The 18,275-nt window shown below is 44.8% G+C and overlaps 1 protein-coding gene across 1 annotated transcript in view; it reads right to left on the bottom strand.

The window, feature by feature from the left end:
* Window positions 1-18,275, bottom strand: part of LOC126195486 (gamma-aminobutyric acid type B receptor subunit 2-like) — a 367,244-nt gene that overhangs the window by 223,401 nt on the left and 125,568 nt on the right. Inside the window, exon 6 of the mRNA XM_049934114.1 lies at window positions 15,022-15,243. Within this exon, the coding sequence (XP_049790071.1) occupies window positions 15,022-15,243 (222 nt within the window). The remainder of the gene's footprint in view (window positions 1-15,021; window positions 15,244-18,275) is intronic.

Genomic DNA, 18,275 nt, shown 5'->3' on the forward strand with positions numbered 1-18,275 from the left:
AGCCTTCACATTTGTATTAAAAATACGGATTTTTGTTTTGTATGTGATATTTCTATTTTTCCATATTGGATACAATTGTATGAAGGCAGCATTTGCCTTTTTAATGCGGTTTTTCACGTCATCTCCAGCTCCACCGTCTTCCGCCACTATACTACCCAGATACAGGAATGAGTTGACAGTCTCCACTCGCTGCTCACCTATTAACAGGGGCACCTCCATGTTACCTGAATTTACTCTTATTTCCTTTGTTTTGTCTGTATTTATCTTCTGGCCAGCAGTCTCTGCTTCTTCTTTCAGCAAATTTAATTTAGCTTGCATATCAGTCAGCCTTGGAGCTAATAAAACGATGTCGTCTGCAAAATCCAAATCCTCCAGACGTTCGTGGATCCCCCACTGGATTTCTCGTCTCCTGCCTGCTGTGACTCTTCTCATAACAGAGTCTAGAATGAGTAGAAAAAGTGTTGGTGACAAAATGCAACCCTGCCGGACTCCAGTTGTTACTTTTATGGGCTCTGTCATATTTCCCTTGTGGAGTATGCAGCATTCGTAGCCATCATATAGATCTTTTATGGTGTTTAAGATCTTCTGTGGTATGCCATACTTCCGCAACACCTGCCAGAGCACTTTATGTTTCACGGAATCGAAGGCCTTTTGAAAATCAAAGAATGCCAGGTACATGGTTGTCTATAGCCAGTAATTCACTAATAAAGAAAGAAAAAACTATTAAGAATTTATGTTACGTGCGATTTGCTTTACAAGATCTAGGAAATATTTGTACGGTGACTAACCGCCACGGCTGACTTCAGAAAGCTGTATCCGTCAATACGATAGTAGATTATTAGAAAACTGTAATGAGCAGTCAGGCTCCAGCTCTCGGCTGATATACATCTTTGGAGCTGCAAGTTGTGGAAAGCTCTGAGATATTTGGCGGGCCGTGGAACCTGTATCGGGAAGACAGGCTGGAGGCCCCAGGAAGGGGAGCGTTCATCGCAGTTGACAAAAATATTATCTCTATTGAGATCGAAGTTGAGTGTGACAGTGAAGTTATCTTGCAGCTTATAACAGGTGTAGATCAAACAGAGTTCACCGTTGGATGTTTTTACCTGTCACGCAACTCCGCTATGGCAGCTGTAGAGTTAGTCAAATGAAATTACCAGAGCATGCTATACTAGTAGGAGTCGACTTTAACCTATCGACTATGAAGACTGGAATATCTATGGATTCACTGCCAGGGGTAGAGACAGACAGTCATACGAAATACATCTGAACACGTTTTCTGATAACTGTTTTGAGCAGCTAGCTCTGCAGCCCACAAGCAATGGAAATATTACATCCTGTAGCTATAAACAGGCCTGGCCTTATCGATAGTGTCAGTACAGAAACAGGGATTAGTGACCATGATGTCATTACACCAACTAGATTAAGAAAATTAATAAAACAGCCAAGAAAGATACTAGCGTGTTTCTGCTAGATAAAGCACATAAGCAGTTGTCAGCATCTCACTTAGACAGTGAACTGACATCACTTAGTTCCAGTAAGATGGACGTAGAGGAATTGTGGGAAAAGTTTAAGCAGACTGCAAATCGTGGTCTGGAGAGATATGTGCCTAGTAAGTTGATTAAGGATTGAAAAGACCACCATGTTTCAACAAAGAAATTCGGATGATGCTGAGGAAGCAGAGACTGTTGCACTCTCAGTCGAACAGAGAACACACAATTGCCGACAGTCTAAAAGATCACTAGAGATTTGTGCGCGAAACATACAACAGCAACCACCGTCACATCTTAGCAAAAGATATGGCAGAGAACTCGAGAAAATTTAAGTCATAAGTAAAACTGCTAAGCGGGTCTAAGGCCTCCATTCAGACTGTTGTTGACTAGTACAGTACGGCAGTTGAAGATAGGAAAACAAAAGCCAAACAAAGTTTTAAATTTCACGTTCAAAATGGTTCAAATGGCTCTGAGCACTATGCGACTTAACTTCTGACGTCATAAGTCGCCTAGAACTTAGAACTAATTAAACCTAACTAACCTAAGGACATCACACACATCAATGCCGAAGGCAGGATTCGAACCTGCGACCGTAGCGGTCGCTCGGCTCCAAACTGTAGCGCCTAGAACCGCACGGCCACTTCGGCCGGCTTCCACGTTCAAGAAACAAACGTACCATCATTTGACCAAAGGACAGACTCCAGTATGGAGGACATCGTAATAAGCATCCCTGGCATAGAGGAACAAATGCAAGATTAGAAAGCAAATAAATCACCAGGTCCGGACAGAATCCCAGTTCATCTTTACAAAGTGTATACTATAGCATTGGGCACTTACCTATCATGCATTTATCGTGAATCTCTGGAACAGTACAAGTACCCAAGAAACTGAAAGAAGCGCAGGTGATTCCAATATAAAAGAAGGGTAAAAGGACGGAGCCGCAAAACTACGAACCAATATCCACAACTTCGGTTCGCTGCAGAATCTTTGAACATATTCCCATCTCGAAGAAAACGAACTTTCTTGAGACTGAGAAGCTTAAGTCCACGAATCAGCATGGTTGTAGAAAGCCTGGCTCACGCGAAACTAAGCTTTCCCCCTTCTCACATGATATACTGCGAAGTATGGATGAAGGGCGACAGGCAGATTCCGTATCTGTAGATTGCCGGGAAATATTTGACGCGGTTCCCACATGCAGGCTGTAAACGAAGATACGAGCATATGGAATCAGTTCACACATATGTGAGTGGCTAGGAGACTTCTTAAGTAACAGAAGCCAGTATGTTGTGCCAGACGGCGAGTGTTCATCAGAGACAAGGGCATCGTCAGGAGTGTGCTCCGCGGAAGTGTGCTAGGACCGCCGTTATTCTCTATGTACATAAACAATTTGGCTGTTAGGGAGGGTAGCAACCTGTTGTTGTTTGCTGATGATGCTGTGGTGTACGGTAAGGTGTCGAAGTTGAATGACTGTAGGAAGATACAAGGCGTCTTAGACAGAATTTGTAGTTAGAAAATACACTCCTGGAAATGGAAAAAAGAACACATTGACACCGGTGTGTCAGACCCACCATACTTGCTCCGGACACTGCGAGAGGGCTGTACAAGTAATGATCACACGCACGGCACAGCGGACACACCAGGAACCGCGGTGTTCGCCGTCGAATGGCGCTAGCTGCGCAGCATTTGTGCACCGCCGCCGTCAGTGTCAGCCAGTTTGCCGTGGCATACGGAGCTCCATCGCAGTCTTTAACACTGGTAGCATGCCGCGACAGCGTGGACGTGAACCGTATGTGCAGTTGACGGACTTTGAGCGAGGGCGTATAGTGGGCATGCGGGAGGCCGGGTGGACGTACCGCCGAATTGCTCAACACGTGGGGCGTGAGGTCTCCACAGTACATCGATGTTGTCGCCAGTGGTCGGCGGAAGGTGCACGTGCCCGTCGACCTGGGACCGGACCGCAGTGACGCATGGATGCACGCCAAGACCGTAGGATCCTACGCAGTGCCGTAGGGGACCGCACCGCCACTTCCCAGCAAATTAGGGACACTGTTGCTCCTGGGGTATCGGCGAGGACCATTCGCAACCGTCTCCATGAAGCCGGGCTACGGTCCCGCACACCGTTAGGCCGTCTTCCGCTCACGCCCCAACATCGTGCAGCCCGCCTCCAGTGGTGTCGCGACAGGCGTGAATGGAGGGACGAATGGAGACGTGTCGTCTTCAGCGATGAGAGTCGCTTCTGCCTTGGTGCCAATGATGGTCGTATGCGTGTTTGGCGCCGTGCAGGTGAGCGCCACAATCAGGACTGCATACGACCGAGGCACACAGGGCCAACACCCGGCATCATGGTGTGGGGAGCGATCTCCTACACTGGCCGTACACCACTGGTGATCGTCGAGGGGACACTGAATAGTGCACGGTACATCCAAACCGTCATCGAACCCATCGTTCTACCATTCCTAGACCGGCAAGGGAACTTGCTGTTCCAACAGGACAATGCACGTCCGCATGTATCCCGTGCCACCCAACGTGCTCTAGAAGGTGTAAGTCAACTACCCTGGCCAGCAAGATCTCCGGATCTGTCCCCCATTGAGCATGTTTGGGACTGGATGTAGCGTCGTCTCACGCGGTCTACACGTCCAGCACGAATGCTGGTCCAACTGAGGCGCCAGGTGGAAATAGCATGGCAAGCCGTTCCACAGGACTACATCCAGCATCTCTACGATCGTCTCCATGGGAGAATAGCAGCCTGCATTGCTGCGAAAGGTGGATATACGCTGTACTAGTGCCGACATTGTGCATGCTCTGTTGCCTGTGTCTATGTGCTTGTGGTTCTGTCAGTGTGATCATGTGATGTATCTGACCCCAGGAATGTGTCAATAAAGTTTCCCCTGCCTGGGACAATGAATTCACGGTGTTCTTATTTCAATTTCCTGGAGTGTATGTAAGTTAAGAGTGGGAATAACTAACCTGTAATGTTCGAATACAATATTACTGGTGTCCTGCTTGACACAGTCAAGTCGTTTAAATATCTGGGCGTAACGTTGCAAATCGATATGAAATGGCCGGCCGGAGTGGCCGAGCGGTTCTAGGCGCTACAGTCTGGAACCGCGTGACCGCAGGTTCGAATCCTGCATCAGGCATGGGTGTGTGTGATGTCTTTAGGTTGGTTAGGTTTAAGTAGTTCTAAGTTCTAGGGGACTGATAACCTCAGATGTTAAATCCCATAGTGCTGATAGCCATTTGTTTTGATATGAAATGGAACGAGCATGTGAGAACTATGGAACGGAAGGCGTATGGTGGGCGTAGGTTTACTGGAAGAATTCTAGGAAAGAGTGGGTCACCTGTAAAGGAGATCACATAGGACACTGGTGCGGATATTCTCGAGTACCGCACGAGTGTTTGGGATCTGTACCAGGTCGGATTGAAGGATGACATCGAAGCAGTTCAGAGGCGGGCTGCTAGATTCATTACAGGTAGGGTCGTCAACACGTAAGTGTTCCGGGAAATGCTTCTGACACTCAAATGGAAATCCCTGGAGGGTAGGCGACGTTCTTTTCGAGGAACACTACTGAAAAAGCTTTAGAACCGGTATTTGAAGCTGACTGCCGAACGATTCTACTCCCGCCGCCATACATTTGGCGTAAGGACCACAAAGATAAGATTCGACAAATTAGGGCTCATGAGGTGGCATGTTCACAGTTGTTTTTCCCTCGCTCTATTTGCGAGCGGAACAGGGTAGGAAATGACTAGTAGTGGTACAGGGTATCCTCTGCCACGCACTGTACGGTGTCTTGCGGAGTGTAGATGCAGATGCAGATGTAGCAATCAGTGCTGGACAGTTCGAACTAGCGGGATTTTGTAACTCGAGTACTTAACGAAAATCCGTAGCAAGAAAGGTATCTATGGGTCATTTACTCGTAGATATACGGAGAAGATATTCGTTATCAATTTATTGTATGACATCAGTAAAAAGACTAATAAAATGAGTAAAATGGTTAGTAACATTAGCAAATTTTATTCTTACAATTACGATTTTTGTGTGGAGAAAGAAGTGTAAATGTGTTGCAGTAACAAGGATCCTTCAGCACTTACTGTAAACTGTTAAACGTTGAAGATTTTTGTATAAAGTCCTTTAACAGCATAAATCGCAATACTTACGTTACTCTGATGGCAATTTGTCTTCATCCTAACTTGTAATAAGACACTGCACTGATTTAATTAATTGATCTGAAGACAGTGAATTACTTACTCGAAAATATTAAACAATGACTGTTAATATATTGTTTTCTGGACTTCTAAAAGTATTGTATAGAAAAAACATTTTAACGTATAACATTCTCATAGATCGCGTTTCTCCAACCTGACCACGTTAGACTATAATATATTGTGAAGTAGACATAAAAATATACATGTTGACAGTGATACTAAAGTGTTTTACTCACCAAAGCGAAAGTATCGAAACTAAAATTAGAAGTACGAATTTTTATGATGTGTTGGTGTATCTAAAGTAGAAGACAATCGGCAAAAGTTAAGATATTCGGCACGAAATTCACTGAATAATTTTCTACCAGTGAAACACCTAAATAAAACCTTTGCAGAACAGCATCATACGAAGTATTACCTAAAATAATTTGCAATTAGCAAGCTAACCATTATATCTAGTTGTTGTTGCATTTCAAGGCTGCTTGGCATATCACATATTTGTGAGTTTTTTATGCTTTTTAATCCATCTCATATGCTATTACTTTAGAGATGGGGATGATAATATTTCCGATGATGAGGTAGGACTTCCATTAATTTTTCATGTCAGCGACCTCACTTCCATTGGATCTATAGTGAGCAGTGAAGCTACAGCCGCGAGAGATTGAATATTAAAAAGGGCTTCCTACCCACTGGGAAGGAGAACTGATATTGGGATACTGATTGCAAAGGACGAGGAAATCGGTAAGGAGATGGACGACAATCCATATGGCTGGAACGAAATTTCTAGAGTGAACTCTACGGGGGGGGGGGGGGGGGGGGAAGGAGGTCGTCTTCAGAGAAAAATAATGCACGAATCGTGGAATACCAGCTGTGTTCGGTGGTGAAATAATCTACTGTGAAGAGTCTGAAAGAAGAAATAACACATCTTCTCAATTATACACAAATAATGAAAGTCCATGAAAAGGAGAGAAATTAAAGGTATCAATGAAAACCATCTAACAAAAAAGAAATGTATGATGAACATAATGCTGTCTTGTAACTCAATTTACTCACGACTGGTTTCAGTCATAAGTATTTTCACAGTGCTGTGCACATAAAAGCAACACAACATAGTGAACTTTGAAATCGCAATATAATTCTCATGGGAAATAGTAAATGAAAATTTTAAATACTTACAAAATATATCTTTTACAAAGGCAAGATCCCATTGCATTCATGCTTTTCAAACGTGGCATGAAGGACATTTCATCAGTAAGACTTACTGAACTAAAATGACGGAAATATTTGCTATCAGCCATGATGTAAAATCTGGTTCTGGTTCCACGGCACTGTACGATATACTCATACGGGATGTAAACCTTGTTTCTCTTGGTTCCCCTGACCTTCACGTTTGTACTTAGACAAGACATTTGTGCCATGTTTGTTATATTATCTTCACGATCTTTTCTGTACAGTCTAACTGTTACATGCAGGGACATAATAACATATATACTTCGCCATTTAGTTTTTACACTACGTGAATCATTGTTTTATTCTTTGATAAGATTTTAATATGATGTGATATTACGTAGGCTTAAATGCAAAAGTATTTCTTATTTTAATAGATGTGGTTCAAATGGTTCAAATGGCTCTGAGCACTATGGGACTCAACTGCTGAGGTCATTAATCCCCTAGAACTTAGAACTAGTTAAACCTAAATAACCTAAGGACATCACACACATCCATGCCCGAGGCAGGATTCGAACCTGCGACCGTAGCGGTCTCGCGGTTCCAGACTGCAGCGCCAGAACCGCGCGGCCACTTCGGCCGGCTAATAGATGTGGCTGACACTATTTTCCAGTGACTTTTGTTGAGTAATGCTTATTGTCGTTATGGCATAAAAATTTAATTTTTAAAAGTTATTTTTATTGTACTTCTTTAAGCCTGTAAGAAATTTCATAAAGAAGCTGTACAGGATTACAATCTTTGTTCGATCAATAGCTAATTTTCCAACTGTTCTATACCATTCTGTTATAATGTGACGTTGTACTTCACTTTAATCTTAGTTTGTCTTTGGCTATATGATCTTTGGCTTAGCTTTGCGATCTCCTCTATCGCACTTATAACCTGGGCTATCAGTGATTCAACTTATTGCTGTTTGAGCTTGGATGTATTGCTCTTTTGGTCCTTACGTTTTTCAAGTCATTCAATGTCCTTCATGTCATATTTGAAAAGCACGAACGCGAAGGGATTCTTTAAAGTATATGTAGCCTGTGTCCCTCCGAAGGTTTATTAGAATATCGTGCAAAAAATGAAAACTGGAAATAAATCAGTCAAGAACTTTTCGAAATTTTTGTTAACAATCTTTCTAGTTTCTTGTTTTGTATACATTTAAAAAGTGTGATTTTTGTCCGTCAGAGCTTTTGTTAGAGTGTTGTGTCTAAAAATTAAATCGGTCAAAAACATTTCGAGAATTTCGGCTACAACATTTCCCTTTATGCACTAGATACATGTTTATACACCACATATTTGTATATTTAAAAGAAAATGTGTAGCGTACGTCCGTCCCAACGTTTATTAGATTATCGTGTAAGAATATGAAATATATCGATCAAGAGGTTTGCAAGATTTTTGCTAACAACATTAAACTATGACCTGTCTTTACATGGTAGTAGAGATTATAAACATTTGACATATCAGTAGATTATTCCAGATGGCAATCTCTTTACCATGACGCGCAAATTCGAGTGTCTCATGTGACAATCACATTGCTCCTCCTACTGATGATATTGCGTGAGACACTTTTGCACAAAGCAATATGAAAATGGTAGTTTCTTTCTTTTCCTTGCCAAATTCCGCGCACCTTCTTCTTGTTTTAACCTTCAGCTGGTTGATTGTCGTCCAACAGTCACCACTGATTTGTACGCAGCGCTTAGGCGTCTAATAGTTCTCTTTCCTTTGACAACTGCGTTTTTCTTTCCTAATTTAATCATTTCCTCTGTAAGTGGTATAAGAAAATCAATCGACGGCATTGTTTTCGTGGCGAGACGTCTAGTGAGCAAATGGTTAACAATAAAACTTGACGACAGCGCAACTTATAGATGCAATCTACAACTACCAGAATTCTGCAAACCATCAGCAGGCTTCGTTTCACCCGTGCCTCATTGGCAGCACATTCCCGCTGATTCTTTAATAATCTACAGTGGCACATATACGTCCCAGCGGTAGGTAAAATGTTAAACTATGGAAGTACAGCGATCAAAATAAATGTTGCACAGTGCTTTAATATCAGTACTGGACAAAATACGAAACAACACTGGCTTTCTTCTGTCACCTACACAAATAAAAGCTTAAAAATATAGAACAGCAAAAGAAAATCTTTATGTAAGATTTAATTCCAAACCTTACAGTTTCTTCTCACTTTCATCTTGCATAACACAATATTTATAAACTGTATATGGGCCTCTTCATTCGAAGTCTGAGCTTCATAGAGAGAGGGGCAGCATTGTTATATACAAGAGTAACTATTTTCTACGTATTGCTCAGTTAGAGAGGAGGCACCTTTGAGTGGGGTTAGGTACACTCCTTACCAGATTGTCCAGATAAGACTTTCGTATATTGTCCCATTCCTCAAGAGGGGCGTCCATGATGCTGTGTAGTGTGTCTGGTGCAACAGGGCGACTGAAAGCTTGTCTTCTTAGCATGGCCCATGCATCCTCAAAGCAAATGGGATCTGGAGAATATGCAGGCCACTCTGTCTGTTGGATTCTACGCTACATTAGGAAAATGTTCACAAGTTTGTGACAATGCGGGCATGTACTGTCGTCCATCAGCGTGAAACCCGTTCCAATGTGTTCACCAACTGGAGCCACAATGAGTGCAAGGTTGTCGTCCCGATTCTTCACACCAATCATCCTTTTCTCTATTGGCACAAGGGATGTCACGTGGCCATACATGATTGTACCCCAAACATGACTGAACCACCTTAATAAGTGTGGCCATCTGCAACACAGTTGCAGCGCAAACATTGTCCTAGTTACCTCCACACATGAATATGAGTATTTCTAGCATGGATGCTGATTCAGGCCTCACCAGAAAAGAGCGTTGTGCCCCATTTCTGTCTAGTCCACAAAGAGTGGCTTCGAGCCCATGAAATACGAGTCCCTCCCCGAACCCAATTTAGAGGAATGGCCTCAAGAGATCTTCTGGCACGTAAACTCTGCTAATGAAGCCCATTTCGTGTCGTTTGTTTCGACACTTGCACTCTTGTAAAAGTTAGAACTGCCATCGTGGACGTGTAGCATTGTGTTGAGGATGTCAGCTTGTTGTTACACGCAGATATCAATGCTGCACACATGTTTTTCTTCCGTGGCCACTTCTGTGACGATCCTCAACTGACCCTGTGTTGCCACAAGGAGTGGCCGCGTGGTTTGAGGCGCCATGTCACGGATTGCGCGGCCCCTCCCGTCGGAGGTTCTAGTCCTCCCTTGAGCATGGGTGTGTGTATTGTTCTTAGTATAAGTTAGTTTAAGTAGAGGGAAAGTCTAGGGACCGATGACCTCAGCAGTTTGGTCCCTTAGGTATTCCCACATATTTGAACATTTTTTTCTGATCCTGTCGCTAGAAACTTGTTCCATATCCTAGAGACATCACTTTGAAGCGACATTCGCTGACACGTCGACTTGTCTCGTTCCCTGCTAAATTAGAATGACTTTACGGAGTGTCTGATCATACGTTACGAGGACTGGAGTTCGAAAAATCCTGAAGTTCTCGTAATGACACACAGTATGAATACTGCAATGTTTAGAGGTGTCCTGGTTGCCATGGAGTGTACATACTGCTCCCAAACGATAGATACATTGACTGTTTCCTCTAGAATTACGTTACAAACAAACCGTGGTACTAATATCATTACGTATTTCTGGACCAAAATGTTTAATATTAAAGTTTCAGAAATATGCAACATTTTTCGACCTCTGTATTAACCAGCGCTTTGGAATTTGCAGATTCTGTGAACGGTTTTGGGCAGTTTCAACAGAATCTGCGGGCAACAGGCCTTGAGAAACAGCCCACTGACTCAGTCTACGTTAGTACACTGAAGGCTACACACATGACCCTACACGCTATACTACAATTCGACAGATCAGTGCAAGATTCAGAATTTCAAGAAGAGCCAGGCAAGTTGGTTCCATAAGAATTATTCTCAGCAGCCACAGATGTCGATTCCACGTCTTCAGTCGGGAAAACGAAAAGAAAATGTATGATAACGGTGTTTGTCTGAGCTATCTCTTGTTCCATGATAACGGTGACCTGTTTTCATGTCATATGGATCAATTTCAGTAACAAATGGCAGCACAAAGAGTGTCTTTCAGTTTCCCAAAGAGAAGATAGTCACATGGAGCCAGGTCAGGACTGTAAGGCGGGTGTTTCAGTGTTGTCCATCCGAGTTTTGTGATCGCTTCCATGGTTTTTTGACTGACATGTAGTTGTGCATTGTCGTGCAGCATCGAAACATCCTGCTTTTGCCGATGTGGTCGAACACGACTCAGTCGAGCTTGAAGTTTCTTCAGAGTCGTCACATATGCATCAGAATTTATGGTGTCAAGAAGGAAGAGTCCTTCGGAATCGAAAATCACCGTAGACATAGCTTTCCCAGCAGAAGGTGTGGTTTTGATTTTTTTTTTCTTGAGTGAATTTGCACGATGCCACTCCATTGATTGCCTCTTCGTCTCTGGTGAAAAATGATGGAGCCATGTTTCATCACCTGTCTCAATTCTTCCAAGAAATTCATCTCCACCATTCTCGTACTGTTCCAAAAGTTCGCTGCATACCGTTTTTCTTGTTTCTTTGTGAGCCACTGTCAACATCCTGGGAACCCACCTGAGCACAAACGTTTTTTAACGCCAACACTTTCAGTATTCTGCAAACTCTTCCTTCCCCTATCCCAACGTAGCGTGACAATTCGTTCACTGTGATGCGTCTGTCAGCAGTCACAAATTCGTTAACTCTCTGCACATTGTCTGGAGTGTGTGCAGTACGAGGCCTGCCGCTGCGAGGACAATCCTCCATATTGCCGTGCCCGCTTTCATCACGTAACCTGCTTGCCCACCGACTAACTGTACTGCGATCGACAGCAGCATCTCCATACACCCTTTTCAACCTCTTGTGGATGTTTCCCACTGTCTCGTTTTCACAGCACAGGAATTCTATGACAGCACTTGCTTCTGACGCAAGCTTCGACCATAGATACTAGTAGACTGGCCTTGCTGTGCAGAAGCTATAGGGCTGGTGTGGCTCCAACATAAACCACGTGACTGTTGGCAAAACGTGGCGGGATTTCAAATCAGCGGTCTGCCATCCTATGTCTGTATCGTATTTTCCCCACATTTCTCAATTGACCGCCAAACGCTTCCAACAAAAGTTACTCTTTTATTTGCGAAAAATTATGCCATGACTACATTTAACACGGATTTGTTCACAGTACCATTTATAAAATCTAACAAATACATCGAACGCCACTCTGGTGGGCTCCGGGACGAAATTACTATAAACTATCAATTAAAGTAAAATGTCGTTAAAATTCTTTTAAACAGTAAGAGTGGGCTCGTGTCAAAACTTTAAACATTGGATTCGTCGCATTTTGAGCTCTAGTCACTTATAAAAAAAAATGGGATATGGGAATTATATCAACTATAGGTGCCAAAATCGTCGACTTTAGGAGCAGGTCCATTTTAGAGTATTAATTTTAGGTGCACTTCAAACGTTCAGTTCCCACTATTTTTACAAAAGTTTAAACTATCAGTTTAAAAAAAAACGTAATGTGCTACAGTTCTATTGTAATACAATATTTTACTAACTCGCAGTTATCACACACATTCTAACAACATTCAGACTTACAGGCATTGGAAGCACAGATTTCAGAAGACGAGGCATCATCTAACGAACGCCTTCTAGTGCGTGACTTACGGAGCTTAGGCCTCTTTGATTTCATATGCTCCGGAAAATCAAACAGCGTCGGGAAAGCATCACTACTTAGCCAATTCCCTCCAGTCTTAGCCCTATAAAAGCCTCAGGATTAAAATTGACAAACTTTGTAAAAATAAATTATAAATATACATTGTAAATAATAACCAACCTATCAAAACCCTTCTCCTCGCAGTGCTACGAGCAAAGGCACGGATGTGCAGATGGCTTAAAGTTGTTCCGTCTCAGAGCCTGTATCCAAAGCTGCCTTCGGTTTTCATCATTAGGGAAACTATGAGTAGGAACGATAAACAGTTATACTTACTTCTGTAACCGAATTATCACAGATACTTTCCAAAATGTAATATGAGTCTGACTTTACAGGCATCACTTTGAACGCTTTAATTTACGTGATACTCTATTTCAAGTGTAAAAAACAGATAGAAGTCACTTCAGCAGATTTCAATAAACGCATCTGCACTGTCATAGAAACACATACACGTGAAATGTAATGCCATTTCCCCGACAAAACGCTGAGTACAGCCATAAGCGCAACGCGAAACAACCATGTTTTGCCAACATTCACGTGACTTCAGGCCAGAGATTTTGGTGCCATGAAAATTACGGCAGGGCCAGTCTGTTATACACTCCTGGAAATTGAAATAAGAACACCGTGAATTCATTGTCCCAGGAAGCGGAAACTTTATTGACACATTCCTGGGGTCAGATACATCACATAATCACACTGACAGAACCACAGGCACATAGACACAGGCAACAGAGCATGCACAATGTCGGCACTAGTACAGTGTATATCCACCTTTCGCAGCAATGCAGGCTGCTATTCTCCCATGGAGACGATCGTACAGATGCTGGATGTAGTCCTGTGGAACGGCTTGCCATGCCATTTCCACCTGGCGCCTCAGTTGGACCAGCGTTCGTGCTGGACGTGCAGACCGCGTGAGACGACGCTTCATCCAGTCCCAAACATGCTCAATGGGGGACAGATCCGGAGATCTTGCTGGCCAGGGTAGTTGACTTACACCTTCTAGAGCACGTTGGGTGGCACGGCATACATGCGGACGTGCATTGTCCTGTTGGAACAGCAAGTTCCCTTGCCGGTCTAGGAATGGTAGAACGATGGGTTCGATGACGGTTTAGATGTACCGTGCAATATTCAGTGTCCCCTCGACGATCACCAGTGGTGTACGGCCAGTGTAGGAGATCGCTCCCCACACCATGATGCCGGGTGTTGGCCCTGTGTGCTTCGGTCGTATGCAGTCCTGATTGTGGCGCTCACCTGCACGGCGCCAAACACGCATACGACCATCATTGGCACCAAGGCAGAAGCGACTCTCATCGCTGAAGACGACACGTCTCCATTCGTCCCTCCATTCACGCCTGTCACAACACCACTGGAGGCGGGCTGCACGATGTTGGGGCGTGAGCGGAAGACGGCCTAGCGGTGTGCGGGACCGTAGCCCAGCTTCATGGAGACGGTTGCGAATGGTCCTCGCCGATACCCCCGGAGCAACAGTGTCCCTAATTTGCTGGGAAGTGGCGGTGCGGTCCCCTACGGCACTGCATAGGATCCTACGGACTTGGCGTGCATCCGAGCGTCGCTGCGGTCCGGTCCCAGGTCGACGGGCACGTGCACCCTCCGCCGACCACTGGCGACAACATCGATGTACTGTGGAGACCTCACGCCCCACGTGTTGAGCAATTCGGCGGTACGTCCACCCGGCCTCCCGCATGCCCACTATACGCCCTCGCTCAAAGTCCGTCAACTGCACATACGGTTCACGTCCACGCTGTCGCGGCATGCTACCAGTGTTAAAGACTGCGATGGAGCTCCGTATGCCACGGCAAACTGGCTGACACTGACGGCGGCGGTGCACAAATGCTGCGCAGCTAGCGCCATTCGACGGCCAACAGCGCGGTTCCTGGTGTGTCCGCTGTGCCGTGCGTGTGATCATTGCTTGTACAGCCCTCTCGCAGTGTCCGGAGCAAGTGTGGTGGGTCTGACACACCGGTGTCAATGTTTTCTTTTTTCCATTTCCAGGAGTGTATTTATGGTCGAAGAGACGAACGTCAAGTGTAGCAGACACTTTGAAGACAGGCTGTGACGGCGCCACTCACGGGAACAGGTTGAACTAAAACTAAGTTTGAAAACAAGCGGGAAGGATGTATCTACACACTGTAAGACTTTCACACATGCAGAATGAAAACTATTTTTACAAAAATAGTGTGCATTTGTTTTGGAGTGACCACCATACATAACTTTGAGGTCGGTATTTGTTCTGCACTTTCTGAACAAGTTTTGTTTTGGCCAGTCGGTACTAGGTGGGGTATGTTAGCGATTGCGTAATGCGGGCGGCGAGCTTACCGAGACTCCGAGGAAGCTGAGGCGGCCCATCTGGCGCAGGAACTCCTGGGCCATGTCGCGGCGCGAGTAGTCGAAGTGGCGCACGGAGGTGGCGCCTGCCCAGCGGCGGTGCGCGGCGCGCAGCGTCAGAGCGATGGCCCACACGGCGTCGTACGTCTGCGGCGCGTACGGCGACACGGGCAGTGCGCGCCGCGAGAACTCCTCCACGAAGTGCGCGTTCGTCTGCCGGCAGGCGGACACCACAAGCTGGCCGTTAGCCCTTTAACTCGTCTACCTGCCAGGGTACCTCAAAAAATACACATCAACGGGAAAATGCTCCTATCTGAGGACAAAACTGTGTAAATATATTCTTGTTTATTTAAAAGACTGACTGAAAAGCAGAGTAACAGATGCTTGCTCGTCCGGTTGGCCGTGCGGTGTAACGCACTGCTTTCCGGGCTGGAAGCAGCGCCTCGTCCCCGGCACGAATCCGCCCGGCGGATCTGTGTCGAGGTCCGGTGAACGGGCCAGTCTGTGGATGGTTTTTAGGCGGTTTTCCATCTGCCTCGGCGAATGCGGGCTGGTTCCCATTATTCCGCCACAGTTACACTATGTCGGCGATTGCTGCGCAAACAAGTTCTCCACGTACGCGTACACCACCATTGCTCTACCACGCAAACATAGGGGTTACACTCGTCTGGTGTGAGACGTTCCCTCGGGGATCCATCGAGGGCCGAACTGTACAATAACCCTGGGTTCGGTGTGGGGCGGCGAAGGGATGAAGTGGACTGTGGTAGTCGTCGTGGGGTTTGTGGACCATTGCGGCTGCGGCGGGGACGGAGACTCTCCGTCGTTTCTAGGTCGCCGGTTAACATACAATAGCCATCTATGGAAATGAAACGTGGACGATAAATAGTTTAGACAAGAAGAGAATAGAAGCTTTCGAAATGTGGTGCTACAGAAGAATGCTGAAGATTAGATGGGTAGATCACATAACTAATGAGGAGGTATTGAATAGAATTGGGGAGAAGAGGAGCTTGTGGCACAACTTGACTAGAAGAAGGGATCGGTTGGTAGGACATGTTCTGAGATATCGAGGGATCACCAGTTTAGTATTGGAGGGCAGCGTAGAGGGTAAAAATGGAAGAGGGAGACCAGGAGATGAATACACTAAGCAGATTCAGAAGGATGTAGGCTGCAATAGGTACTGGGAGATGAAGAAACTTGCACAGGATAGAGTAGCATGGAGAGCTGCATCAAACCAGTCTCTGAAGACCACAACAAACACAACAACAACAACAATACAATACAACAGCTGCTTCATTCTACCTTTTCAAAATTTTCCCAAAAATTTAGGGATGCGAACGTATTAGAACATTTTTAAGAAACAAGTCAGCTCAAATTCCCACAAGCAACCCTAACTGTAACTCACTCACACCCAATAGTCAGTCGCAAGTAGCTCATACACATCCACTCCCTGTTCCCCTCGCTCACTTATTCATTCAGCCCAACTCATTGTCATTATTTTTTGGTACTCTCTCTCATTGTCTCTTGTGTCACAGCGACAGTCTCCTTCATACTGCCCTATTACTGCAGCCTCCTCTCACTGCCACTCTCTACCTGTTACCCTCTCTTACGCCGGTCACTGTGACCGAGCTGTTCTAGGCGCTTCAGTCGGGAAGCGCACGACCGCTATGGTCGCAGGTTAGAATCCTGTCTCGGGCATGGATGTGTGTGATGTGCTTAGGTTAATCAGGTTTAAGTAGTCCTAAGTTCTAGGGGACTGATGACCTCAGTTAAGTCCCATAGTGCTCAGAGCCATTTGAACCCTCTCTTACTGTTAACATCTCATTCCTTTCTTCCTAATGCTGCTGTCTCTTAAAACTATCTCTCTCTTCCTCGTTGTCATTCTTTTACATTTTGTCTCTCACTGTCACTGGCTCTCACGCACTTGCTCTTTCTCTTTATTCATCCCCCTCGCCCCCGCCCCGCCACCCCCCCCCCGCCCCACCAGGCCTCTGACACGGCCTCCTTCACTATTTTCTTATCACTGTTCTCTCACTGTCAGCTACATTCCACCGCCACTGTGTCCTACTCTTCCTCTCACACTGCCCCTGCCTCCTTCGTCCTTTCTCTAAAGCAACCACTGTCAGCTACCTTCCTATTTATTAATTTTTGTTTTCTTCTCTTTCAGCATTAAAAACCGCGCATGTGCTGGAATACCTAAATTTTTGGGAAAAATTTTCAACGAGGTGCGGCTGATAGAATGAGGCCCAGGTACTCGCATTTCATGCAGAGTCTTTTAAATAAACAGGAACATATATTTTTCTTTGTGCTTCGATACAAGCATTTTTCCGCTGGTTGCTTCTTTCTCCCTGCTGTAGCAGGATATGTAACTCATTTGAAAAGAAAATATGTATTGGTCAGTAAAATTTAGATAGTTTAATTATGTGAAATTGAAATAACGCAAAGCTAATTGTGCAGCTCAGACCGAATTTTACGTGCAAAAAAATCTGCGTGTGCTTCAGCACCGCAACAGGGGGTTCCCAGACGATAATAGAGACATTGTTGAGCATATTTGTCAGTGCCACGTCACTTGATAAACTACGGTTTCGTCTCACAACGGATTTTACGAACGTATTTTACGTGTACAAGTACATAACTTTGAATCTCTGTATCTTGGAAACGGATAAGGATATCAAGAAAATTTTCAATTCATTCAAGATCGGGATCTTGGAAACATATCGCAAAAATATCAGCCAGTTGGTGTGCACAGCCGTCTTCGAATGCTCGGCTCAAATTTAGTTGACTGTCCACAGTTAAAATATAGTAAAAAAAACTACTCATGAATTAATAGTGGCTCTGTAAGTCTCATCAACTCCATCGTGGACAACATCGAATGCAAAAAAAAAAAAAAAAAACAACCGATTTGCTCCGTTTGCATAAGCAGAAAGAAGTGTGCAGTACACGTATTTGGATCCTGTACTGTGGGATAGTGAGACTAAGATGGACTTCTGTTGGGTACACAAATCGTTCCTATCCCAAGGGCTATCCAAAACACTGACCCTACCTTTTTATCACCAACAGAACCCGCGGTACGAGCACCGGAATATCCCGTTCTAATGCGCGTCGTTTTGGAACATATTAGCTACGCATCGTGCCGTACGCATACGGATTATTATGCCAGGCCAAGTAATTTTTATTGAAAGCTGCACTACACTTCAGAGTGACATGGATACGTGACATGCTTTTACAGCGTGTTACCAACTTCTTAT

The sequence above is a fragment of the Schistocerca nitens genome, chromosome 7, assembly GCF_023898315.1.
Source record: "Schistocerca nitens isolate TAMUIC-IGC-003100 chromosome 7, iqSchNite1.1, whole genome shotgun sequence".
Lineage (NCBI taxonomy): Eukaryota > Metazoa > Arthropoda > Insecta > Orthoptera > Acrididae > Schistocerca > Schistocerca nitens.